At 36.9% G+C, this 27,993-nt stretch overlaps 2 protein-coding genes across 3 annotated transcripts; one reads left to right on the top strand and one right to left on the bottom strand.

The window, feature by feature from the left end:
• Positions 1 to 1,064: 1,064 nt before the first annotated feature.
• On the bottom strand, positions 1,065 to 14,979 carry LOC141656632 (uncharacterized). Of its 2 annotated transcripts, XM_074463591.1 has the most exons (15): positions 14,740 to 14,979; positions 14,494 to 14,641; positions 13,225 to 13,343; positions 13,028 to 13,109; positions 10,792 to 10,940; positions 9,270 to 9,422; positions 9,071 to 9,181; positions 8,902 to 8,995; positions 7,776 to 7,910; positions 7,635 to 7,672; positions 7,464 to 7,553; positions 5,724 to 5,807; positions 3,393 to 3,545; positions 1,184 to 1,365; positions 1,065 to 1,146 (listed from the first exon to the last, which is right to left on the bottom strand). In XM_074463591.1, exons 1-14 carry the CDS (start codon positions 14,824 to 14,826, stop codon positions 1,216 to 1,218), a joined length of 1,593 nt encoding a protein of 530 aa, XP_074319692.1. In that variant the 5' UTR covers positions 14,827 to 14,979; the 3' UTR covers positions 1,065 to 1,146; positions 1,184 to 1,215. The 2 variants fall into 2 exon arrangements, 1 of the variants encoding a protein (XP_074319692.1); XR_012548542.1 differs by having other exon boundaries at positions 1,065 to 1,365; positions 3,393 to 4,582; positions 5,185 to 5,807.
• A 1,635-nt stretch (positions 14,980 to 16,614) lies between these two features.
• LOC141654769 (uncharacterized) lies at positions 16,615 to 26,228 on the top strand. The gene is made up of 7 exons (XM_074461885.1): positions 16,615 to 17,057; positions 18,126 to 18,267; positions 20,454 to 20,545; positions 20,681 to 20,774; positions 21,159 to 21,355; positions 24,583 to 24,842; positions 25,836 to 26,228. The coding sequence occupies exons 1-7, from the start codon at positions 16,764 to 16,766 to the stop codon at positions 25,984 to 25,986; spliced, it is 1,230 nt and encodes a 409-aa protein (XP_074317986.1). The 5' UTR covers positions 16,615 to 16,763; the 3' UTR covers positions 25,987 to 26,228.
• Positions 26,229 to 27,993: the final 1,765 nt, after the last annotated feature.

Below are 27,993 nucleotides of genomic sequence, written 5' to 3' on the forward strand. Positions count from 1 at the left end.
TTTTTCTTTTGTAAGGGATTTAACTAGCTTTTAGTATGGTTTCCCCACAGACGGCGCCAATTGTTCCGGGTGTAGTTCAGGCTTGAGTTTGTTACCACGTAAGCTTGTAGAATGATGACTTTGCTTGACTCTTCCTTTCGGCCTCTCCGAAACGATGAACAAAGGCGAGGGCTCGGCAGTGCAGAGTGAACTCACTCCGACGCTCAAGTCGATAAACTTAAAGGGATTAAGTTGTGTGTTACTTGGCACAATGTATATTATAGAGAGATAAGGGAGTTTATACCAGATTAGTATGTCTAATTGATTATTTGCGGATCCTTTCCTCAATGAGGGTTGAGGAGTATTTATAGACTTTCACCTTTTGTCACGTAGTGGCCAAGTGGCCAAGTGGCTAGCAGGTGGAAAGACTGATCTATCTTCGGCCGAGGGGCCCATGGCAGGCCGGCGGGCCCTGTTGACTCCATGCCAAGGGGTTTTGGATGTGAGTACGCGGATGTGTGTCCCGGCTGGCTAGTTGCCTGGCCGAGACCAGTAATGCGCCGTAACAGCCGCGTCGGCCAGTTGTCAAGGTGTTTGATTTGCTTTGGATATCTTTGACCTTGCTCAATATGTTGACTCGGTCAGCGGATGCAGAATATGCCCCATCACAAATATTATTGTCATCGACATGTTTTAACATATAAAACTAGAACTCGAGAAGTTCGTAACGATCAAAATAAACAACATTATTTTCATACGTGTAAACAAAGTAGAAAATAAAATCAATAATATTACAATTTAAAATATTCTTTTCTTACATAACTTCGGTCCACGGTCCCGGTCAGTCATGATCTATCTTCGGTTTGGTCAAGACCGAGGCAAGACCAAAATAGAGTAAATAGGTGGACCGTGGACCGGACCAAATAAAATTCGGTCTGGTCTGGTTCGGTCTGGTCTTTGGTCCGGACCACTGAGTGAACAGCCCTAGAGTCAAGTCCACTCGAATTTCTTTTATGTCAAATGTATACTCCGTATTAAGTAGGCTTAATCTGCCGATGATGTAATAAATAAATAAATAAATAAAGTTGTACTTGATCGCCGCAGATCTACACGGCTTTGGTCCAATAATCCACCAACAATGAACTGCTAACAAATCTAAAAGTAAGGAGAAGAGCATCTCAATAGGTTCCACTCTATAAGTATAATTACAAGATTTAACCTATAAAGTCGAAGAATTCAAACAGGAAAATTGCTGAAGAGCATGATAGCATCATCTAGCTCCATCAAAGAAGAACTTAGGGCAAAATATACTTTTCGCTTTCGTCGAAGTCTGCTTTCAAGCTCTTTAGACATCATTTTGTCAGCACTCTTGGACATGTTGCTTATCTGGAAAAAAACAGTTGGCAAAGTCGGGTGAAATACTTGAAAAAACTTACCGGCATCCATGGATCCAATTTTAAGCCTAAGACAACGAACGAGAACACGAGTTGAATTTGTGATCTTTTTGCCACCCAAATATTCACGAAGACTAGAAATATAGCCTTCTATAAAGATAACGGAGGTTAGCCCCCAAGTCTTATTTGTGCCATGGGAAATGGGCACATTAGTGTTATACTTACCAACCGCGCATCTTAAAATGTCCCTAGAAGACATTAGGTTGTACAACATAAAAAAGCGGCCTACTAAGAACGGTATCAATGTAGAAGAGCCTAATATATTGAAACTAGAGTAAGAATGCAAAACCATAGCACACTACGGATTAAGCACAACACCAATCCCCTTCTTACAAACAACACCTATTTTCTTCAAAAACTAAGAAAAAGGGTTTAAGAACGAACCATTCCAACTTTCCAAGGATATGTTCAGGGAGTTAGTTTGAGAATTCTGACCCTCGTAACAACGCTCAATCCATAAGCAAACTCTAAGGTCTAAGTCTATAGTTCAAATTTTAATAGGCTACATGTGTCTGACACAATTCCATGTTTGGATAATTCCATGTTTGGATGGGGCAATTCTGTGAGAAAAATAAAGTTTTGGCTTAGAAAAAAAAAGTCTAGGTGTAGGAGTTTCATATCGGAAAGAACGTCGTGTGAGCAAGCAGCCTAAGTATTGTGTTAAAGTAACATAGGTCAAAGCCAAATTGAACCTTTAACTGACGAACAAGAACCCAAACTTTTGTTGATAACAAAATTTCACAAGCTATCAAACAAATTGAAGCATACTAACAAACCTAGTAGGGAATTTCACCAACCATTCTCCGAATATCCAACCAATCAAAACATCTATGACTTACAAGAAGAATGCTTTGTCTTTAACAGTGTATTTGGATTGGGGGATTTGAAGGTAAAAATGGAGGAAGGTGACTTCCTTTGTTTGGTTAGCAAAATGATGATGAAGGCATTTGGAGTGGAGGGAAATTAAAATCTCTCCAACAAAGAAGAAATTTGGGGAGAAAACTCTTCCCCTCCCTTCCCTTTCCCTTTCCCTCCCCTTCATTCCTTTTCCTTCCGTATTTCCCCCTCCCTCCCTTTTCCCTCCTCTTTTCCTTTCCAGACAAGGCCTACTGGTTTGTTAGAATACCACAATACCTTCCAAAATTTTACCACGTAGCAAGGATTTTAATTTGATTTGTAGGAGGGAGATCATTTGAGGAGGAATAGTCGAACCAATAACAAGCAAATGAACAATTACAGCAATTATTGGCCATTAAATCAAAATGGCTCACTAAAGTGGCCGCGCTTCTTTCTCTTGTGAAGTAACGGTCCTTTGATGCAGTTCTCGACGCAATTTTCATCTTGGGTCATTCGGAAACAAACTCTTTGTGTTGCTAACACAAGGGCAAGGCTGCGTACATCCTCCCCCCCTCCCCCCCACCCCTTCCCTCTTACCTCACAATTTGCGGAAGCCATTGTGGCACTGGGTTTTTTGTTGTTGTTGTTGTTGTTGTTGTTGTTGTATTGGCCATTAAATGAAGTTCTCGTAGAAGCAAGAGCTGTTAGAGAAAATTGTGGAACTATCGAGAAAAAGTGTTTTTTATTTATTCTGTTCTTTTTTACAAACTCCATGCTAAAACGAAGTTCTTGTTGGGAGTACACAACTTGACCCCTGCGTCAGCTTACAAAGAGGCTGCTTCCTCGAGAAGTGCATCAAATGACCGCTAATTCACCAAGAAAAAAAAAGTCAATTTATTTGTGCCCCCTCCCGCATGTCCACACAAGGGGGCAAGCGGCCTGGGGGTAAGTGCCAAAGAGGGATCGATGAGGATAATCCAGAATTTAAAAAAGAAAGAGGATTAGTAAATACTTTTGTCCTCAAAAAAAAAGCACAGCCAATTTATAGTACATGGGTGAAAAGAAGTTTTAACCAACATGGTTCAAAGCCAAATGAAAATACATGGAATTAGTAAATATTACCTCACGATCCTTTTCCAACTCATGGGTACAGCGCAGGCTCAAATTAAGTGCAGCATGGTGTAGTTCATCAAGAACCTTACGCCAAATTTTGTCCATCTTTACGCTCCAAGAGAGGATATTAGTCTGTTTCTGCCCTGTTGTTATACTTATTTTCTACAATAAAAGAAGACTCATAAGGCTTTTTCGAGGGTAAAAGGTAGTATTATATCAGCAGCAAAACTGAAAAGAAGATTAACTTAGAAGATGGACCCTACAGCTTACCATCACTACATCACAACCTAGAACCTTATGGTTGTTATGAACAGAGTACAGAGATTTTGTAGTTAATACTTTTGTCCTCAAAATATCGCAAATTACACCAAATAGAAACTGTACAAAAACACCATTCTTAATTCTTATAGCATGCTTGAAGGAAAAGCCTAAAACAAATTTCAACCGAATTTCAAAACAGAAGTTATGTTGACACCTGCTAATATCATGATGATCCAGGTCATTTCCAAAGTTCCAAACAGGTATAAGGGCAGATAATGTAAACACGAAAACAAGCGAAAATAAAGCAAATCCAAGAGAAAGTCAAATAAGTTCAGGGCCCAAGAACAACCGGGCAAGCACACTGGACTCTGCACTTCTGGAGTATTTTCTTCGAGAACGTGGAAATCAGACACGTATTCACATTACTTTAGTTACGACCGCATCATCATGTAAAAGGAAATAACTAGAGGGAATGGAAATGAAACCGAAGTTACTCAACAGGCAATATGTACTTAAATATTCAGTATAGTAAAGCTCAGTTGCGAGTAGTTGATTTCCCTCTTTGATTCAAATTTCGAATTATGGCTAGCGGAGAGTGATAACACAAGATAACTAGTGCAACTTTACAATTCAATCAGCTTCAGGATTCACGTGAGAATTCATGTAAAACAACAGAGCATTCCTTGATTTATATAAAGTTATTTATAAAATTAATCCGAAGTCAATCAATCTCTCATTCATACACTAAAATTTGATAAAAAAATCAGAGGGCCACACCAAAGAAGATATAACTATTGTTTTAAATCAATTATGTGCAGTAGAATACTTGCACATTTTAAACAATTCAAAGGACATTAATCATTGCTAAATTTGCGAGCAGACTGTTTTAGTAATTAGTAGAGAGGTTCTAAACAACAATTCATTTCCACATCAGAAATCTATTAGTAAGCAGTGTAGCTCCGACACCTTAGGTAGGTGGAGTGTCGAGTGTCGACACGACACGACACCTAATACGACACCTGACACGCCTGGGATACTTCAGAGTTCGACACGACTCTCGACACTTTGCACAGTGATGATTGATTGATTGATTGATTGGGTGTGAGGAGTAGCGGGAAAAGAGAGAGAGAGAGAGAGAGAGAGATGGAGGAACTTTTGGGTATTGCGGCTGATGAAAGGCAAATAGGATGTGTTAGGGTTTCATTTTTAAAAAAAAGTAAGTGTGAAAAGTTGTTGAATGACAGCTGTTATCATTAATTGTAATATTTTAATATGTTTTATCTTTCCTCACCTTTACTCTTTTACTAGATTTATTGTACAGACTATATTTTTTTGTTATTTCTCAACATTATATATATATTTATATATTATTATAATATATTTATAGAAAAAATAAAGAATGACGTGTCGTATCGGTGTCTTTAAAATAGTCAAGACACTTATTTGACCGTATCCCCGTGTCACTTCAATTTTAGAATCACGTGTCCGACACTCCGATACGCGTCGGATACGACACTTCTCTGCCGAGTCTGAGTAACACAGTTAGTAAGTCAATATGATCACTTCAGGAAAGACTAGTTGGATCTTAAAAGATGAATTCAAGAGTTGCAACATAGGTTCTAATGAATCTTATACATTCTTTATTTTCTTTTACTGAAGAATGCCTATAAAGAGGTTCTCGTTCAAGGGGTTGGAAAGTATCTTGTACAATAGAAGGACATTTTCTCTTGATATGTAACACACACCAGAGGTAACGAATATAAGCTGGTTGAGAAAGAAAATAATAAATAAAAGTAGAAGTCCAGATGAATGTCAATAATGCAATAACACTTCATATGACACCTAGTTAATTGTAACGGCCTGTACTATCTTTGCTTGAGAATGACGCCTACTATCTTAAGGCGGAAATAAAAGCAATAAAAAATTAAGCATGCAACTCTTGTTGAGGTAACATATGCAATATTCAAGTGAATGCTTCAGCGCAATTGAAGGAAGAAATAGGACATCTTGAACTAATACAATGCTGCTTTCTGTCTATTGAAGAGAAGCAGATAAATTAACACGTGAAGTTTAAGCTACCTCCATTTGAAGAAAACCATCCTGCCAAAGCCGATATAAAATCTTCGGTGTATCCTTCTTGTCTGTCAAGGTCTTCTCAGATACCTGCAAGAGACATCATATAGTATTATAGTTAGCTTATATACATCATAATCACACCAATACATAGTGTGTGTTATATACATATACTGTCATACTGATATGTATTTTGAGCTAAGAAACTATATCCACTTTAAAAATAATCTAATTTAATAAGGGACCCTCCAGGTACCCTAAATTTTTTTCTCAGCACATTTTCTCTTTCAAAAATCCTTTCATCTATACGTCTTTATGATAAATTATTACAAGTTTACATCCATTGGTCAGAAATCGTAAAACAAACTCATACAACACATATATTCAGCTAAAACTCTCAATTCTTAATCTAGAGTCTTCTTAACAAAAGAAGACACGCATATTCAGCAAAACCATGTACAATAGAGAGGATTGACCCTCCTACACTGTACACTCTCTTTCCTCTAAAGAGGGGGTCCTCTCTATTGAAGAACATACAAAGATCATCCTCCCTAGTAAGAGGAAGAACACTACTTCCTCTAAAATTTAGAGCATGTACAATGGAGAGGAGGATATCATCCTCTTATTTTTTTCTTTCTCCCTCTCTTTGTTTGACACCTCAGTTTTTTATTTTCCAACATCAACATCCTCTTCATAATTTTTTTTCTATATTTTTCTCACAATAGAGAGGATCTTCTTACCCATCCTCTCTAGTCTCTACTTTAATATTTTATAAATTAAAAAATTAAATTGTTAACACTCCACAATAGAGAGGACCTCCATGCATGCATCAACTCTTTATTTTCCATGTGGAGTGTTAACAAATTTTTTTTTTTGAATTTATAAAATATTGAAGTATAATTTATGGTAGAAAGGAATAGAGGATGGGTAAGAGGATCCTCTCTATTGTGTGAACCTAGAAAAAAAATTATGAAGAGGATGTTGATGTTGGAAAATAAGGTAGAAAGGATGGGTAAGAGTAATGTTTTGTCAAAAGAAGAGAGGAAGAAAGAAAAAACAAGAGGATGATATCCTCCTCTCTATTGTACATGCTCACGAGATGAAAAAAGTGGAAAGGAGAAAAAAGAGACAGGGAAAATTGACAATGGAATACTAACTTATTCAAGTTTCTTAACTAGTATTGTTACCCAGAACTGCAACCACTTGACTGGACCCATCTGTTCTGGTTCAAAAAAATGTCACTAGAACCAACATTAACTAGCGATTCCTGAGGTTCTCTAACAGTAATGGTACCATAGCTATGGGCTTTTGGTCCGGAACTGATGGTGCCTACTTCCTAATTCCTAGTATATAGGACTTATAATACTAGATTAGGTACTCGGGTTTTTTGCTCACCCTGAGAAGTACCTAAAGATGCGAGTAGGGTAACTAAAAGTCTAAAGTCATAAATCATAATTTATTCCTCCGAAGGTGATATAAAAATAAAGAACACCAGGGATAGCATCAGCACACAATATCATGAATGAATACAACTACAGCAGTCTTTATCTTTATCATAGTATGATCACTTCAAAAAAAAAAAAAAAGCCTTATCTTAGTACAAGGATTACTCTCCCGCACATTTATTTATCATTTTGTTAGAGATAGCAAATCAAAATATCAAATACTACACGAATCATTGACGAATTATGCTGTAACAATAAATTAAGGACCTTTGTAAAGCTAAGTCCTGTAACAATAGACTACCTGATCAGTATCCAGTGCACGCCCAGTTGATAATGACCTGAAAATTCTAAAAGCGTCATGTCCATACCTCTTTAATACAAGGGACTCAACCTGTTCCGAAATGGATAATTAAATATATAAGCAGATAATTCAAAAGGTAAAATGCACAACAGAAAAGGGAAGTCAAATTACCTCTTCTAAGCGAGCTTTATCAATGATGTCCTTCAAATCTGGAAAGACACAAAAAAAAAACAAATGAATACAGCTCTAATTCATTCACACTTCCAGTGAGGGGGAGAGGATAAACTACATTTGAGTCAGAAGAACTCATACTTATGCTGTATCCGTCGTCGTCATCTTCAGAACAAAAATGCAATTGTTCAAGTGAGCACCTAACTAGTTCCAAGGTCATAGCAGGGCCTTCATTTTTAACAACCTCTTCGAAAATAGAGTCTAGAGACAAGGACACTGCAGACAGTAAAGCATCCACAGGAGATTGATATCAAGTTCAGCACACAGAAAAACAAGAAGTTTTCTAACATTATAACAGGAGGCAACTATATAATTAAAAAAAAAAGTGTGTCCTTATATAGAGACGAATAGTAGCTTACAACCACACAGGATAACACAGTGGAGCAGTACTTATATCACACAGCGTCGACAGCGATATAATTATAAAATAAGGAGAAATACAAACAGAAACAACTTTAGACAGGAAAGCATCCAGGGATTTTTCATTTGACAACATCAACAACCTGACCAGGTTTGTTGATCGCCATGGCATCCTTCATTATTCTCGTCTCTGGACATTATAAAGGTCGCAAACTAATAGCTTTCATAGTGTTAAAAAATTTGCAACATTTCAAAAGAAGAAAACATTGCACTTACGACATTTCTCTATAACAGTACTTAAATTCACTAAAAACACAAAATCTAGGATAACACTAATCTAGTAGGCCCTGTAATATAATTTGAAATCACTAAATAGCAAGGCTTCAAAATCTGCTGACAATAATGGTCATCAAATTTGAATAGCTATTCTGACCAATAACTTCACGATTTCAAAGGTAATTGTTCGGATCAATAAGTTCATTACTTCAAAGGTATTTCTTCGGAACAGTCATTTCATTATATGATCATCAACTCTAAATTATATGTTCATCGCATCTAAGGCATTGTTGCCGCACCCAGATTGATCTGCCAGCAAGTAATCTAACCCCCATTCCCAAAGTACGGAAACAATTGTAGCGAACAACTCAATATCACCCTCAACAAGGTACATCTGTTTCACAAGTGGCCCATGCAATTTATGAGGAGTTTAGCACCACCTTTACCAATTAAATTATCAATTAAACCAGTTTTTTATTATCTTATGAACTCGTCTTTTCCGTCATCTGGTGCGCGATATTAGCTCAAAAGGTTATATCTAGAAGGGCTGTGTTTTTGTCATCAGGCATACCTGTATTTTCTGTGCTTTTAGTTCCCTTCAATATGGACTCTAAGATCACAGCAGCAGTATTATCATAGGTTGCTCTGGCATACTCCACACAGGCCTTGAGTAAGAGAAATGTTGTAAGAAAAGAGCGTTCCAAAAGGCATAGAAAGAATATTTCAAAAGCAGAGATTACCTTTTTTCTCAGGCGATTGATGAACTCTTCAAAATTAACTCGCCAAAGAGGCTCTCCTTTGGCCTTTAGAAGATCAAGTTCATTAGCTAACTCAACTGAATCTCGCTTCCGCTACAAAATGAAGCAGTACATAATTAGATAAAAAGCATTGTAACTTGTACGGTCAACTTAGACCAAGAGGAACGAAGTTTAAACAAACCTTCTCCCCAACTTTTGAACCGGAAACGTTGCCCCCATTTTTGTCTTCGTCAGAGTCACCATCATGTTCATCTAATAAGGAAAACCTCTCGGCATCCATAGGAATAGCAGCCGCCAAAGCACGTTCTTCCAAGGTCACCTCTTTCACAAAAAACTGTAACATGAATAAGAAAATTTCAAACAAAGTGTCTGAATTTAAATCTTTAGTAAGAGAACAAGAACAAGAAACTGTAACATGAATAAGAAAAAGTCAAACAAAGTGTCTGAATTTAAAGCTTTAGCTTACTTAGAACTACACTGCACCAAAACTCAACCTATGCGCCTACCCCTCTATTTCAGTCAATTTCGATTTAGAACAATGCTTAAATTTAAAATCAAAGGATTTTCTGAGATTCTAGACAAGCTTCATATATTTGGAGCAAGTTAGCCTGTATTCAAAAAGCACGACGAAGTGAAGAATAAATATATACTGCTTACCCAGTTACCCCAACTCCTCTAACAGATGTAAGGGATGAAACACTTTATGATTCCCTTTAGAAGATTTGAGACTGTTCGACGAAGAAAGATATTACCTAAATGTAGGGAAGCGTATATTATCAGTTTGCAGTCTGCAACTGTACCAATGTGTAGACAAGGCCGCCTTTTAGACATGTGAGAGCGACCACAGATCTAATCTAAGCCCCTTAGTTGATATAATTGGATAGGAAAATGACTATTATATCTTTGCAAACTGTTTAATAACTTCCTTTTTTCTCGACCACCATAGCCCATTACACTACAAACACCTACCACCATAGCCAACACTTCTCCTCCCCCAAAACAGCCCAGAAACCACCTCTGTTTCTGCCCCTTCATCAACATATTAGTCAGTCCAAAACCACCTTGCCTGACCTCCATAACTACCATCTCTCTCCCAACTTTCAAGACCTTCCCAAAACCACCATTGCTAACCTTCAACACTCCATCCGTTGCTTCCTCACTGCAGCAAAATTTGAAGCAACATTGGAACAAATCCAGAAATGCCTCACAATCTCAGCAAAATTGAAGCCAATTACCCAGGAAATTTGTCTGTAAATCAACCAAGATAAGTCCAGATACCTCCCTTGAAATTTGACCTCATTTCACTACAATTAAAAAAGGATTCTCACATCATGTCACCAAGTTTTGAGACCAGAAAATTCCTTCCTCTAATTCAGACGCCACCAACCACACATCCTTCAGGCGCCAACAAACACCTGCCAGAAAAATGACCACTACTCATCACAACAAAAACGGCTCCGAGTGTGGAGCGGTGAGGGAGGAAGATAAAAGAGAAAGAAGGAGAGGGAAGATGGAAAGAGGTAACAGGATTGGAGGAGGCCGACAATTTAAGCTAACCACTGAAAAAGTTGTGCCTGCTGTAGTTGTAATTACTTTCAGTTCTATTCTATGGAGAAATGCATGTCAGTTTTTGATATTACATGTATATTTTTAATATTTCAAACAGAAGCCGAGCGGGAAAGAAAAAAACAGACAAAAGCTACCTTACGAGCCTTGGGACGTGATTGCTTAGAATTCTCTTCGTCAGTTGGTAAAGGAATAAATGGTTCTGGAGCAGGGAAACGTTCCACAAAGCGGCTACGCACAAGTTTACAAAAGCTTTCGTTGTAAGCATCTCGATTGGCATCACTCCCTGGGTCCAGACAGAATAGAGAAATAATGATGCATTCTTCACATAAAGATTCCATACAACATATCCTAGCCACCTACAAGGCCGCTACTGCTACTTCAACTAACAAAGGCCAACCAAAAAGTGCTTATGGAGAGAACAACACAAAGACAAATAATTGATATATAGTATACATTTTACTATATATCTGACGATATGCACACAATCAACAACAGAATCTGCATTAAGTATTTATCATACAGTTTAGGGTGACAAGATTTGCAATACCCCCAATACAAATACCTTACACGAATACACGGTTCGCTCTTGATACACAAATTCATTATGTTAGATTGTTAGTACGCTCAATTTTATAACAATGATCAGAACACAATATAATATTGAAAAAACAGCTTGAATACAAGAAAAATCATATCATGATCCTACTACAAACCTATTATTTTAATATTATTTTGTCTAATAGTTAGAGCACGTGGGTGTTGCCATTCAAACATTTTTCGTTTGCATTTGGATGTTCCTTTTTATAAGTTTTTGCCTAACTCACAGCTCTCTCACCCTTTTAGAATCTATTTTGTTACTCCTATTTGCAGTATATCAGTAGCAATAATGTAGTATTATTGTCTAGATATTTAAATTCCTTCTTTGTTTATTGATATTAAGTTTATCTTGTAAAATTTTCACTCATTTACTTCATAGAACTAATACAATATCAAGCATTAGTTTCTTCTAGTCTAAACCAATAACTACGGAGTGAAGCTTCAAGACATAGGGTTTAGTTCCAATTGAATTTGTAAGCTTCCAATGTAAACACTCTTAGTTTGCTAATTTTGGTGAATGCACACAAATCCAGACGAATCAATTCGTGAATTCGGCGAACTAGTTTGCTAAATCAAGCAAATATATTTGCAATTTGTAAGCTAATTGTGTAAATCCGGTAACCTGACACCACCGCAAAGCTTTCAAGTATGCTAACTTTTAGGGTTAACTACCATCCTGGCAATTTTAAGTTTACCGTAAGTTCTACTTGATTGAACACAAATAGTGTGGGGAATAAGATGCTAGAAAGTTTTTTTTTCTAGAATAATCACATTCCTTTAGTCCACAGGAGAAGGAAAAGGTTGTTTCAGCGCCATCTTCAACAACCCTTCATTATTTATTAAATCGGATCTTTATCTCACTACCGCTAGGTTTAAAGCTTGCACAGAGCTGTCTCATAAACGCATGAGCATGACCTTATTAAGCTCAACATACCAAGCCAACTTCTACAACAGTTTTGAGATAAATCCAAGCAACAAGAGCTTAACAGCTAATTCAACAATGGTAAATTGCTTTTATTATAATGCCTTCAAAAGAAGGTGAATACTAAGGATCGCCAAAGTCGACTAAAATTGATGGAAATAGCTTGCATCTCTTAGATCATTGCAGTTGTACATTTTCCACCACACATGCGGCCCAACAAATATTGAATGTTAATTGAGACACATTTATTTGTAAAGCAAGAATAAAATGTCACCTAGTGCATTTTTTGAAAATTGAATCCTTGCATTTTTTGAAGACTGCGTCATCCTAACAACATTTGATATGGAACCTTACCTTATGTACTAGAAACCTTGGCCCAATACCCCTTACTGACAACACTCGATCCTCTATAGATTACTCCTAAACCCTATGTTTCGCCCTACTTTTCTCTCTCTTCACTTCATGGTCAACATTTCCTCCGTTCTCTCTCTCTCAAATATAGTTAATTTAGTTGTTTGTGGAATAACTTTTCCATTTTATAAAGCTAATGAGTAGTTACTTATTTAATTTAACCAGCTTTTACCTTCAAGTGAAGGTCCCAGGGGTATTTATTATCAATATATCATCAATGATATTACTTTTGCTACGAAAACAGAACATCTACTACGATCAGTGTCACGTCTAGTCAGCAATAGCCATCTGTAGTAAAAAAAAAAATGGCGAATAGAAACTGATGAACAGTGAGTGAAAATCTAAAATCTTTACTCTATCAATCGTAGTCAGGAGACTCTGGACCGAGACAATCCTAGTGTTCAGTGAAAAATTAATGACAAACATGCATATAGACTTGCCTGCATCTTCCATGGCTTTGTCGAGAATTTGTGGCAGTGTAAGACGGCCATGCTGCAGCAATCCTTCCAGAATCTCTCGAGCCTGCAAGAAGAAGTAGATGCACTTATGTTTCATCGCCGAGTTATAACTTGGTTGCAATCATAACAAGAATGTAATGAGAAGGGTAGGGATGAAGCAACGCTTCAAAGTCACTAACTTCTTTATCCAACTCCTTGGAGACTACAGTAATGAACTTTGCAAACCTTAAACGCTGAATAATATTGTCGATCAAAGCCATATACTGAGTCACTACCACTGTAGTATCTCTACCACCACCTATGAACATGAAGCCAACGATATCATTACACAGAATCATCATAAACAACAGCACAAAAAAAAACTATAGATACTTATTAGCTCATTATTTTCATCCAAATGGTAATGTGTAATGCGTTATTGATATATCCATAAACAAGTAACAGAGAAGGCTCACAAAATACTCATATCCAATCACCCTATCATTCACGATAATCACTCATATTTGATTTACAAGATACACAATCTCGCCAACGACTCTAACAAGTGGAAAACACCACTACATTTTGGCTAATTTGGTTAACATAAAATATCATTACCATACTACCTCTAAACATGGTGCAAAATGCATACATTGCAGCAAGGTCAATCAATTATCAATATACTACTCCCTAAATGTTCACGCAAATTGAAAAACAAAGTCAATTAATCGAAAAATGAAACACAAAAATATATACCCCATACTTTTTATAATACATTCCCTCCAATTCACTAATTTCTTCCGTATCCAATACATAGAGGAAGTTATTCGTTGTTCCCTAGTCCCTCTGTCCCGTCCTAATCATTTGCTTGCATTTGATTAAAATAATGCTGGGGCTCTCACATAGAATTAAAAAGATTGGGACGGACCGGTTCATAGACTATACATCTGAGGTAGTACCTCTTATTATTTATTTTCTGAGTTTTCTTTTAAAGTTTTTGAGTTCTGCTTTAGTATAAAGTTTTAGAGCACATTTACTAAAATGTTACACTAAAAAAATATAATATTTCTCAAAAACTATATTTATAAATGGTAATATGCTCAAAAAAAAAATGTGTATATGCTCAAAAACTACAAGATCTGAGGTACTACCTCAGATGCGTAATCTTTTTTTCTCGGGACGGAGGGAATAATAATCTCATATTCAACATGGTTGCTCAAAATTCTCCTCACTAAAGAAAACACTGAAATAATTACTCCCTTCATCTCAATCGTTTATTCACCATTTTTATTCTTTGTCCAGGGTATTTCAATCAAAGGTAAACAAATGACTGGGACGGGGGAGGGAATAACTGAATAACAGGTAGTATGCATAACTCAAAGCTACTAGAAATTCTCGACAAATACGAAAGTGAAAGGTATTCATGAAACGGAGGGAGTATGGTATTAGCGAAAACTTAAAGAAACAACCTTCTTGTTCAAGAGCAAAGGCTTGGACGCAATTATGTTGAATTAACACCTGAAGACAATTCTTAACTTTGTCTGGAGGAAGTTCCGTAAACTTTGATATTTGCGGTTTTGTTAGGAATCCTCTTCGTAATAAACATTCGCATACTTTCTGCACAAAATCGGAATATAAACAATCAAAGTATAATCAAATTTAAATTAAAATAACGGTAAAAAAACGTGTGAGGTGATGAAGAGGGAGGAAATTACAGCGTTAGGGTTGCCGAAATCGGTGGCGATGATGTTGACGGCCAGTTTTATGCCGTTTTGAAGTGTCGCGTGTTCTACCGACGCCATTGATGACGGCGGCGAATGTGGTAGCGGTTGTAATGGCGGTGGTTAAGTTATGCTCAGTGATTACAGGAAGGGAAGATGCAGTAGCAACTTAAGTGTTGTGGTTTTGTGGAGAGGGTTTGGTTCGCAGTATTTGGGATTTTGGGCCTAGTCCGTAAGTTACGAGTTACCTAATTCAAGGAATTACTATCTATCTTCTCTTTTCTACTTCTCTTTTATCTTCTCCTCTCACAACCGATTAAAATATCGTTTCTTTTGTTTCATCCACTTGGTTTTTGATCCCACACGATATATACTAAATTAATCAATTGTGAGAGGAAAAGGGAGAAGGTAGAAGAGAAGGTTGGAAGGAGAAGGTCCATAGCACCCCTCTTCAGCCGATTACACGTTTCCCATAAAATGGATTGGAACACGAATTACAGGTGATACCCAATTTCGGGCCCACCCTCTCACATCGGCGCCACCCGGTGGCGCCTTATCATTATCCGGCTTTTTAACTGAAAAAAAAAAGATAAACTGAATTTATAAACTTAAACAAAACTGAATTAATTAAATTGAACTTGTATCTTTTTAACTGAACAAAAGATAAACTGAATTTATAAAATATAAAAGTATGTTTTTTTTTGTTTGATCATGAGCTACAGCTAGAGTAGGCAATGGGCCGTGCTGGGCCGGCCCGCGTGCCGGCCCATCATGACTTTCCCCAAAATTGGCCCGGCCCAGGCACGGATATTGGGCTCCTCGGGCCGTGCCGTGCCAGGCCCACTAATCCAAACCTACGCCGCGGCCCGCTCAAGGCACGACCATTTTCGTGCTCGGGCCGTGCCTGGCCCATGGGCTTTTCGTGCCTTGTCCGTGGGCCGGCCCATGTGCTTTAATATTTTTTTTATTTAAAAAAAAACGTTATATAATTGATACTCCCTCCATTCAACTCCACTTTGCAACATTGCTTTTTGCGCGGGTATTAAGAAACGGATTAAAAAAATTATTAAAAGTACATAGGGAAAGGGAATGGTGGGGTTAAAGATATTAAAAAAATATAAATGTGAGTTTTATGGTGGATTTGTGTGGGGTATGAATGGCATTTTTTGTAAATATAGATTTTCAATAAGGATAGAAAGGTCTTTTACATGTCCAAATAAGGAAACCTGTAAAGTGGAGTTGAATGGACGGAAATAGAATACTTGTAAAGTGGAGTTGAATGGAGGGAGTATATTTTTAGTACTTTTTGTTTAATAAATAATGATTAATGGTTTAAATATATATTTTATTAAATATTAATGTACTTTTGTTTAATAAATGATAATTAATGGTTTAAATATATATTTTATTAAATATTAATATACTTTTTGTTTAATAAATAATGATCAACGGGTCATTCTTCGTGTCGGGCCGTGCCAAGTCCGTCGTGCCTTGTCCGTGTCGGGCTCCACCGTGCCTGGGCCGTGCCGTGCCTAGGCACGAATTTTTGAAGAAAATCGCGCCGGAGCCCGTCTCAAGCCAGTCGTGCCATGCCCGTGCTTCCTCGATTTTCTCACCGGGCCGTGCCGTGAGCCGTGCCTGGCCGTGCCGCCCACCGGCCCACGGCCCTTTATGCCAACTCTAGCTACCGCTACTTCTGTAGCAGAGGAGGGTAATTTCCTTCGAGCTACTGAAGACAATTTAATAGATTGATCCCTTTTAAGTTTTGCTTTTTTATTTGCAAGAGTCAGAAATTGAACCCTTTACCACTTGTTTATTATTTAAGAGACCGCCAAGGTTACAAGGATGTTGAACAACTCTAATCGGGCTATCCAAGTATCAGAGCAGACATAACCTAACCCCCAAAGCCGCTTAGCTTAAACCCCTTGTTGTTTCCTCCTTCAATCAATCACCTCACTTTGCTCCACCTCCTTCTACTCTTTCTCAACCCTATATTGCATGATTAATACCTTGCAAAAATGGTGAGCAAAAGACAAAGATTAGCTCAAAGAAAGTACAAACAAGAACACCCTGATTTATTCCCAAAACCTGAACCAACTCCCCCTAAAGATCCCACCAAAATAAAGAAGAAAAAACCCCAATTTAAGCGCAAAAAATCTGATACTGATCCAAATAAACCCAGAAAATCATCATCTAGTAGACACCCTTTGAGAATTCCTGGGTTAAAACCTGGTGACAGTTGTTTTATTTGTAAAGATGTTAATCATATTGCCAAAAATTGCCCTGAAAAAGCTGAGTGGGAACGAAACAAGGTTTATTTTTCTGCATTTCGTTATCTTTATTGTTGTAATTATAATTGCGGTTTCAAATGATGATTCATGTCGGCCGACCCCAATTCATTTTAGGGTTTAAGGCTGTACCCTTTGTCCTAGTTATTTGTTTACCTTTAATTAAAATACCCGTCCCAAAGAATAAGAAAGGTAAACAAACGACTGAAACGAAGGAAGTATTATACGACTGGGTTTTGGGTTGTAGTTCAGTTCAGTTTAAGATTGGTTGAATGGTAGCAAAGATTGAACTTTGTGTAGTTAGTTGTGAGTTGGAAAATGTGTATTGCAGATTTGCAGTTTGAGATTGGTTGAATAGTAGCAAAGTTTGGAACTTTATCATGTACTATTGGATGAGGAGGATTGCATAATTAAGATTTGTTAATTGATTTAAAATATACTGATTAGCCAGTGAAGTTGCTAATAATTGTGACAAAGATTGAATTTTTTTATCATTTATTGATTGAATGGCACCCTTACCCCGCAATTTGCGGGAGCCATTGAGGCACTCGGGTAATGTTGTTGTTATTGATTGAATGGCAGCAAAAATTGGAACTTTATACTGTACTTCGAAGTTTGGACGAGTCGGATAATAGAATTAGGTTTTTTTGTTGATGAAATGGGATACTGAGTCACTGCCTAGTTGGTGAATTTCATGTTAATAGCGGCGAAGGTTGATTTTTTTTATCGAAGGAGGAGTTGCAATGCATATATTGGCCTACCTAGTTAGCTTTAAATCTGTGTTTATAATCTTATAGGACCATAATGTAAACCAAATTTGTTAAGTTTTTGGTATTTAAATTGGTGGTAGTCCATACTCACTATGTACTTATGTAGTACACATCATTACAGCAAATATAAGATTTTTATCCCGCGGAAAAGAATGAGAAATTGTGTTTCCATGTGGTCTGGACATAATAATGTTGATGATTGAGTAAGTTGGTTATTGATGATAGCTCTTGTTTAATCATGTATGGAAGCAAAATTCGTATTCTTATCCAGCAGGAAGGAATACTAAATTTTAATGTTTAGAATACCTTTGTGTGTTGACAGATATGCTTGTATTGTCGACAACGTGGGCATAGTATGAAGAACTGCCGTAACATAAGTGAAGAAGATGCCGAACAGAAGTTGTGTTATAACTGTGGTGAAAATGGGCACTCCTTGTCTAAATGTCCCCGTCCATTGCAGGGTGGTATGTGTTTCTCGCCTTCTAATCATTGATCAGATTTGCGTCTAATTGATTATTGCTTATGGTACTTGCAAGTCTTGCCACTATGTGGCACTATTAAGAAATTGGAGATAAATTTTGAACTATTAATTTGCTTGGAGGACAAGTTTTCAATGCCTCTTCAAATATCTACCCTTTTTCAAACCTTATCCTAGGAATCCCTTATCTAGAATTGTGGCGTCATTTCGCATCAGTGTTGTGTAATTAGAGTTAATTTAAATTTAACTATTCTATGATGCAAAAGAGCCCGCATATAAACTATAGCTGCCAAGGTTTAGAAACGTAGCCATTCCAATTCATGGCTGGGCTGTGGTTACTGGTTAGTACTGACCTATTCTAATTAGAATGCTATATTGCTATCTCTAATGTTTTGTAAGACCCTTTGGAGATCTGTATCATTATCACAGCTAGCACAATATTTTTTTCTGGTTTTAGTCCCATGGTTTGTAGTCCCCACCTTTTCTACCCACAGGCTTTACTAGCTCATTTTTTTTCTTAATTTTTGGCACGAGGTCTTAGAAAATGGGGAGAACAGCACTAGAGAACATGTATGTGAGTATGCGATACAGCTTCGCCTCATGTGGTAAATTAAGCTACTAGGCATTTTAGAGTTCAGAGTACTTCTAGTTGTGATTAGTTGACACAAGGAGTAGTGGAGTACTTCTAGTTGCTTTCTGGGATCGCCTGAGGAAGTACTGAATTGAGTATGTGTATGTCCATCTGAGATTTCTGATCTTCTATATTGCCGCTATATTCCAATGTTTCCCATCTGTTATATACTTAGGCTCATCATAGTTCTGCCATCTGCTGGAATTTGACATATATGAGGTCTCGTTTAGAAGATTATTTTTTTATGCTGCCTTCGTTCTGCATTAAAAAGTACAAACAATTCGCAAGACAGTTTGACGTCTATCATAATTATGAGCTTGCTGCTCTTGCCTCATGCTGTTGAGGTATTGCATGTTTCTTGTCCCCCCTCTCCGCGCCCTAAATCATGCTTTATATCCTACTCCATTGTACTGTATTAGCTAAGTGATAAACAATACCCCCAATTATGCTTTCTGGTACAGGCAGTTTCTAACATTGTACAATAATTCTCCTATACCATGGTCTTTTCCGTGTTTTTTTCAAAAAAGGGACCACTTTTTTGTCAACCGTGAGCATTTTTGGGTAGATACTAGATACCTTGAAAAAATGGTCATTTTTTAGTCATCAAAAGTGGTCACTTTCTACTGTTCACAGGTACGACCGTCGCACAAGAGAATTTGCGTTGTTTTTAAGGTTGCTCTTATTTATGAACTTTGAAGGCCCTCTATCTTAAAAATTTACACAAGCCATTTGTTGTCACAACACTCAGCAAGGCTTTAGCTGTTCGATATGAGTGATAGGTAGTTCCAGTGTTGATTCCACTTTTACGAGTCAAGGCCATTTCATCAAGGCCACATGATGCACACCTTCTACTTGCGTTACTTAATATCAGGATAATAAGTCTGTTGAATATTGGTCGTAAATCTTGCTATTCCTTTTAGATGATATGGTGTCACTATGCAGTATGCACATTCCCTAGTCCCCCGTCTTTCCAATACATTGGGATATTTGAAAAGTGCCAAGACTCAAGTGGAACTGAGGGAGTATTATATATGGTGCTTTATCATAACCCCAACTATGAAAAATATATTCCTCACTTAAGCTCAGATGCATGCCCTTGCCTTGCATCAAGGCTGCAAAGAACTTATCAACAACAACATCAGAGCCTTAATCCCAAAATGATTTGGGGTCGGCTGACATGAATCATCCTTTGGAACCGTCCATGACCATGAGTGAACACACGCCTCAATGTGAAAAAAAAAAAGTGAAAAACAAAAGGGGAGTGAAACATAAAATAAAAGCCAGGTAAACTTATAGGTTTTAAAATCGAAGTCCGGAATTCGTTTCTAAGAACCTACTCCGTATCACTTAAAGAAATTTTGCCTGCTTCACGAACTTCCACTGTGTTTACTAACAGTATTCAGGTAAGTGACGTGTGTGTCACCTTCCTGACGATGAAAGTCCTTTAGCTTTACACTATTCTGCGTACTTTATTGTCGTTGTTTCCGTGTACCCTTTTTGCACACGAGTGCGTGATTTGTTTTCCGGGTATGGCCATGCAGGAGGAACAAAGTTTGCTCAATGTTTTATATGTAAAGAACGTGGACATTTGAGTAAAGACTGCCCCAAAAATACCCATGGAATATACCCAAAGGTAAAATTGAAACACTGTTTCCAAGCATATCACTTTCAGATTTTTGTTATACCAGTCTTTGATTTGTCATCGTGTTAGTCAACTAATTCTCGTCTCCTCATCTAGCTTATGACACTTGTGAAATTTATATGACAGGGTGGCTGCTGTAAGATATGTGGTGGTGTAACTCATTTAGCTAGAGATTGTCCGAACCAGGGAACCAGAAATTCATTTTATGACAGTGGAAGAGGTAGGGCAACTTCGCTTATAAGATTTCACATAAGCTACTCTAGAGAATGGATTAATAATCATACAACCGAAAACTTTTTTTTTTTTTGGTAAAAATAACCGAAAACTTATGGAAGACAATCTTACATGTTAAAACAACCTAATACGTAGGGAGTTGAGTTGATCTCGCTTACTGAACTGTCTCATGCAAGACTCTTACCGTTTTACCCATCACATATAAATCATCGGTGCTTTGATAATGTTCGAACTTGATTTGATAGATTGGATTAGACACTACTATGAATCTATGATCAATAATAATGATGCAAAATCAGTAAACCACTCTTGTTTTTATCTATTATATCTTCATCTTATAATCTGATATCAAATATTGCTATTCATTTAGCACAAATTCCTCTGCAAGAACAACAAAGGTCGAAGGTAACAAAACTTTTCAGTGGGGATGATCTCGAGGACGATTTCATGATAGAGGATGATGCTAAAAATAAGAATGATTCCAAGATCACAGATGTTCTTGCTTCCGACACAAACCATACTGATACAAAGGTAAAGAAGAAAGAAGGAACCAAGGTAGTGAATTTTGTAGGTTGAGGTGAGACATTGCTCTCTGGAAATCGAGAAAGAAACAGAAATTCGAGAGCATAAATTTTGATTTAGTTCACTCCCCTTTTACCTTGTATGAGCTGGTTCATCTTGAATTACTGTATTTGAAAAAGGTTTTGCTATCTAGTGTTTTGTTTTGGTTTTCAACCATTTGCATCTTTTGGCCATTGTGTCTAATTAATAGGAAGGAATACTTATCTTGTTTTGACTTAAATTTGTTTTAACACAAATTCTCACTTGGACGGTCTTAGACCCTATTCTTTTGGATTTAATTTCATCTCATTTCAATTCAGTTCAGCTCTATTCAGTTCAGCTTTAGTTATATTAAGTTCAGTTCAGTTCGGATAGTTTCAATCCAAAAGAACATGGCCTCAACTTAATATGACACTCACAACTGATTTAAATAATGTTGAAAATAAAAGAAAAGTATGAGTGGTTTTAACCTAAGACTGTCTTAAAACGTACCTTTGTTTTATTATTTCTTGAGCTCTTAAATTTGGACCAAATGCCAAGGCATGGGTCCTAATATCTTAATACAACTATCTGTGAAATTACAAATGCATTACATACTACCTACTTTTGATCCATAGTGAAGGCTCAAGGGGCAAACATTTTGAAGTAAAGACGTGCGGTATATGTCATTTAGACGTGATTACGAGAACTGTTCGTCGTAGACATGATCAAATTTTCTAATTTCAAAGATAAATTTGTTAACAAAACCTCTGGTTGAAAATTGCTCTACAATCAAATTTGTCTTTTAAGCATCGAGTCATGTAAGGAGCAAAGATTCTTTCCATTTCATTTCTCTTCATTTTTTGTTCACTGCCTAAACTTGCAAACGTTATATCTTTCAACGATTAGATCCGGACCGTTAAAAGAAAATTACGTAATGGTATGTGAAAGGGTGGTATCTAGACTCGGTATCACCTGACGATGATTTTGAACAGGTTGTATAGTGGTCTCAGAGCATGTTTGAGAATTTAGAATTGAAATTGAATTTTATAACCGAGGCATTTTAAACATCTGGGCAACTAAGAACTTGGAATTGAGCTCAATTCCTTTTCGCAATCTAGTTAAAATTTAGTACTCTCAATTTTCATTTCATAATAGTCATTTCAATTCCACCACGGTTTGATCACCAGTTCACCACCCTTATACAGTAGTTTATTTTTTACTATTTAGGTTTTTTAATTAAAAAAAGTTTTATTAACATTTATGTAAGTCAATATTTTGTGCATAGTACTTATTTTATCAATTACATAGTTTTACCTCACGGTCCATTAAAAAAAATTATTTCTACAATTAATGAAAACGAAATTAATTTTGTGTTTTCAAACACTACCTTAAAAAAACAAAAAACTTTGTCGAATACCATATGCTCCCTTCGTCCCGGTCTTTTGTTTACCTTTGGTTTAGGCACAAAACCAAGGAAAAAAGAGAGAGCCAATTATTAGATGACAAGTGGACCAAATTGACTATGAAAGATCAAATTGTTCAGCAAATATATTCACGAAATAGAAAGGCAAACAATTAACTGAGACACCCCCAAATAAAAAAGGTAAACAAATGAGAAATGACAGGAACGAAGGGAATATTATAATTAATTTATATTTTATCGAAGATGTGTTAGCCGAGTAGTTAAGAAAGAGGTATTATAATGGTCTAGAATTCTAGATAATAGGTCCACGTTAAATTCCTCACCCCGATATTGTACTGTCTTCGTGACTCATTTGACAAAAAAATGTTTTATTTATATCTTTTTAAAATTGATTTAAATGGTCATTGTCCGTAAATTTCTGGTGCCTCAAAAACTCACCCACCTATTGTTGCCCATATTCAAGGATCTCTATATATTTTTTGAATCATCATTTTTTTTTCTCTTTCTTTCTCCGTTTCTCTTTGTTCTTCCTTTCACAATTTTTTCTCCAATCTCTTATATCATTCTTGTTAAACGCCCAACCATATCAAAATGGTATGTTTTTCGATGTTTTTATTTCATAATTTACGTCCATGCATGCATTATATGATCGATCTTAAACTGTTCATACGAAAACTTCTTATTTGCATGTTTTTGTTGATCGTCTTTGACTTTTGTTATGATCAAATTTACGACTTAATAATTATTATTCGATGTAAGGCGATTTCATTTAGCTATTTGTTTGAATTATGACCAATTCTTCATGATTTCATTTCTGAAATTTTAAGTCAACCATGCATGATTATTATTGATGATATCGTCGAATGATGAATCACGTCAAAACATGGTTCTCCGTCATTATTGTTGCTCGATGATTATTTCATATTAGAAGATTCGAAGATCTACCCTATACGTTCGTTTTATATCCTCTTCGTTGTTTTTAATTCATTGTGCACCTAACGATAAACAAATGATTGAGTTGAATGAAATAAGAGTATAATATAATCTCACTTACTCTTGGTATGATTCTCTCGGTCCATGTTAGTATTTTGTATATATAGGCTAGGAATATAAGCCTAAGATCAGGAAAAATAAAATACAACTAATGATCACGTGGATTTATTGGATCGAAATAATTTGAAACTAACCCTAAAAATCCAATTAATTTATTAAATAACCCTATTTAGCCAAAAAATTCTCGATATCAAGCTAACTTAGATGGTAAAGTTATCAGTAAGTGGACTGATGTAGTACATCAGATGGTATAGTTTTTGAGCATTAAGATAAAGTTTCTGAGTTTTAATATAAAATTTTTGAGTTTTATTATCAAGTTTTTGAGTTTATTTACTTAAACTTTAATCTCAAAAAGTTACATTATAACTCAAAAAAATTACATATAAGCTCAAAAAAATTTGATTTTTGACATCATAAAACTAAAATGTAATTTATAAACTCTATAATACTAAAAAAAATACACAAAAACTCAAAAAGTCATTAAGTATGATGTAGTACATCTGATGTACAATCCTTTTTCTCTAAAGTTATGGGATGAGATAGTCAGGACTTGAGTTCAAATCTCGAAATTTACCCTTATGACTCCCTTTACCGTTTACACCTGCATGCACGTTAAGCATGCAACACACATATGCATGCAACAAATCCGTTTAATTAACCATGCAAATAATATAAACACGCTTCAATAATCTCCCCTTGCGCCAAATCCCTAATGAAATTATTCTTGTACGTTTTAATTAATGAGGTGAGCCTATAATGATGGTTAATTAAATAGGCGAACGCAGCGTCGGGAATGGCGGTGGACGATGAATGCAACCACAAGTTCATGGAGTTAAAAGCAAAAAGGATCTACAGGTTTATAATCTTCAGGATAGATGGCCAACAAGTGGTGGTTGACAAAATTGGTGGCCCAGATGAGAGCTATGATGACTTCGCTAACTCTTTACCTGAGAATGAATGCCGTTATGCCGTTTACGACTTCGATTTCGTCACCGATGAGAACTGCCAAAAGAGCAAGATCTTCTTCATTGCCTGGTATATATAATACTCGTATATGCTTCATTTCTTCACTTTGCTATGTGGTTTTTTGTGTTATTGAACTTGTGATTAAACGTAAATTTAAACTTGCACGATTTGAATAAGTAAGAGCAAAATCTTCTTCATTGAAGACGGTCACTATCGGTTACAAGGTGAAAACGGATAGTGGCCTTCTCACAAAATGCAAGTGGGAGGGTAAATTGGGTTATCCATTCCCCCCTACACTATCCATTTGCATTTTGTGAGAATAACACTATCCGTTTTCAGCTTGTGACGGATAGTGTCCGTCTTAAAAATTTGTGAATTAATTAAAAAACTACCCATTGAGTGTTCCGGATTGGTTCTTGATAAAAGATGAAAACATTGATCATTTCATAAACTGAAAAGTCAACTCTTTATAAGTCAAATCAAGATAGTAAACCTCCAGCAAGACAATTGCACGATGATCTTTTCCGTGTTTTTCGGTAAGATGTGATAACTTTTGACTAAATAGTGACCAGTCTAGAGCTGACCATCAGCACGGGCTGACCCGGCCCGTCCTAGCCCGTTATTCTATGCAACCTGGCCTGACTCGGCTCGGCCCGGCCTTAGTCCTCCGTTAACCCTAGCATGGCCCGGGTCCTGAAATTCCAGCCCGGCCCGGCCTTAACCCGCCATTTTAGCAAAAATAAAAAATAAAAAAAATAAAATGGTAAGGCCCGCCAACCCGGCCCACCCTTAGCCCGCCTCTGGTCCTGGCCCGGGCCAAGCATATCCCAGCCCGGTCCGGCCCGGCCAAGCCCGTCCTTTCCCCCTGGCCTGGCCCGGGTTTGACCAAGAGAGCCCGGCCGTCTCCGGCCAGCCCGGCCCGAGTACAGGTCTAGCGACCACCGTGAAAAAAAATGATCATTTTTTAATCACAAAAGTGGTCACGGTTTATTAAAAAGTGTGTACATTTATCTCGTCTCATGTACATGACGGTCTAACAATAGAATTTGCAATATTATACAGGGCACCAGAAACATCAAAAGTGAGAATGAAGATGGTGTATGCAAGTTCCAAGGACAGATTCAAGAGAGAACTTGATGGAATTCAAGTTGAACTACAAGCAACTGATCCCAGTGAGATGAGCATGGACATCATTAAAGCCCGTGCATTATAGACCACATGACATGCACCATACTTTCATCATACCATTTATCATCTTAAACGGCGTCGTTTTATCCTGATCATTTTATACTTGCTAATATATTTGTGTTTAATTAAAAAAACACATTGAAATGTAATGCGGAGATAATGTAATTTCTATGCATTCTTGAATGTCCATTGTTATGGGTTTTCTGTGTGACATTTGTATATGCCCTTTTTTTGTTGGCAAATAATACATATTGTTATTGTTCACGAATATAATTTCAAAAAATTACGTATTGACGGATATGCCTTATTCTTCGGGTTTATTTTATGTAGTATACTTTTACGTATTTGCTAAATCCCGCACATGATTTTACTTAATCCTGTACACTTTGTCACCTTATTCCGAATTTGCCCTTTGTTAGTTAAAAAAACCAACTTAAAAAATTTCCCTCACCTCTTTCTCTCAACCCCAACCAAATTGCTAATAATTTAACGAATTATGGATATTAATTCGCACATATCACAAGTAATTTCGCCGTTCTATCAACAAATTTATTAATACACACCTTTTAATTGGTTGAATAAATGTTTTTTTTTTATTTTAAAAAGAAGAATTTTTACAATTAGGGTTTGAAATTTAGGAATTTGGGATTTTGGATTATTAAAGGGATGGTTGTTGGTGGTCGTCTTATTGGCCGGGGTAGGGTGGTCGGAGAATTGGTCGGCGTTCCCAGGAGGGTGTGGTGGGCAGGCCGGTGACTGTTTCAGAGTACTTTGGTGGTTTGTTTCAAGGGTGGTGGGTCGGTTTATTGTAGCCGATGGTGCGTTGGTTTATGGCGCCTGGTGGTGGGTAAGTTTATGGCGGCTGTTGGTGGTGCGTTCTGGTTGTGAGCGGTTGGTGGTGGGGTGTCTGGTGGTGGGGCGAGTGGTGGTGGGGTAGCTGAGCATCCAAGATTTTTTTTTTGGGATTTCTTGCTTTTGATTATTGTCTCTCTAATTGTGTGTGGAAAGTGAGAGGGGTAAAGACGGAATAAGACGATAAAGTGTGCTGGATTAAGCAAAATCATGTGCGGGATTTAGCAACTCCCTACTTTTATATATGGAATTTAGTCGAAAGGAGTCCGAATATTCAGTCTCATTTTAAACACAAATTCTCATTATAGACGGACACTATCCGTCTATACGTATAGACGGATATCATTTCCCCTCACAAAATACTCATTTGCCATAAAGTGGGAAGCACATGAGGGTGCCCCACCTTGTCCCCCCTACCCATTTTATTAGAGGTCTTTACCCGTCTGTTCGCCCCACCCGTCTATATCAAGACCTATTGCATTTTAAAGGGGGCGAACAGTTAATTATATACTCCCTCCTATTCATTTTAACTCTCCCCTTTTAAAAGGGCACGCAAATTAAGGGGATGATTATTTTATTGTAAAGTATTGTGGTTGTGTAAGGTAATTGAAAAAAGGGAAGGTATTATTGTTAGGTAAGATGATTAAAATAAGTATTGTTGTGGGGTAATGTGATTAAAATAAGATAAAGTATAAGTATTGTGGGGTATTATTGTGGGGTAAGGTGATTAAAATAAGTATAAAACTTTACTAAATAAGAAAAGGGGAGAGTTATATGAATAGATGAAAAAGGAAAATGGGAGAGTTAAAATGAATAGGAAGGAGTAAGATACACTCGAAAAAATTTCGGAAAATTTAACTAAAAAACCCGAAAATCTTGTTCGCCAGGGGGCGATGGCCCCTGCAAGCCCCCTACCCCTACCAGTGCATGGAGTTGATGATAGTTTTAAAAAACGGATATTTCCCATGGTACCCATGAACTTTGGCAGATTACATATGGTACCCCTTATTTTAAGTTTCTACATATGGTACCCCTGTGTTTGCCTTTTTCTTTCCCATAATGCCCTTAACCAAACTTCCGTCATCACTCCGTTAGTCCTCTCACTAATGACCCTATATTTTTGTTATTTAATACTCCCTCTTATTCATTCATTTTGTCCCTCTTCTATTTTGCACAAGAA

Source organism: Silene latifolia, chromosome 5 (genome assembly GCF_048544455.1).
Source record: "Silene latifolia isolate original U9 population chromosome 5, ASM4854445v1, whole genome shotgun sequence".
Classification (NCBI taxonomy): Eukaryota; Viridiplantae; Streptophyta; class Magnoliopsida; order Caryophyllales; family Caryophyllaceae; genus Silene; species Silene latifolia.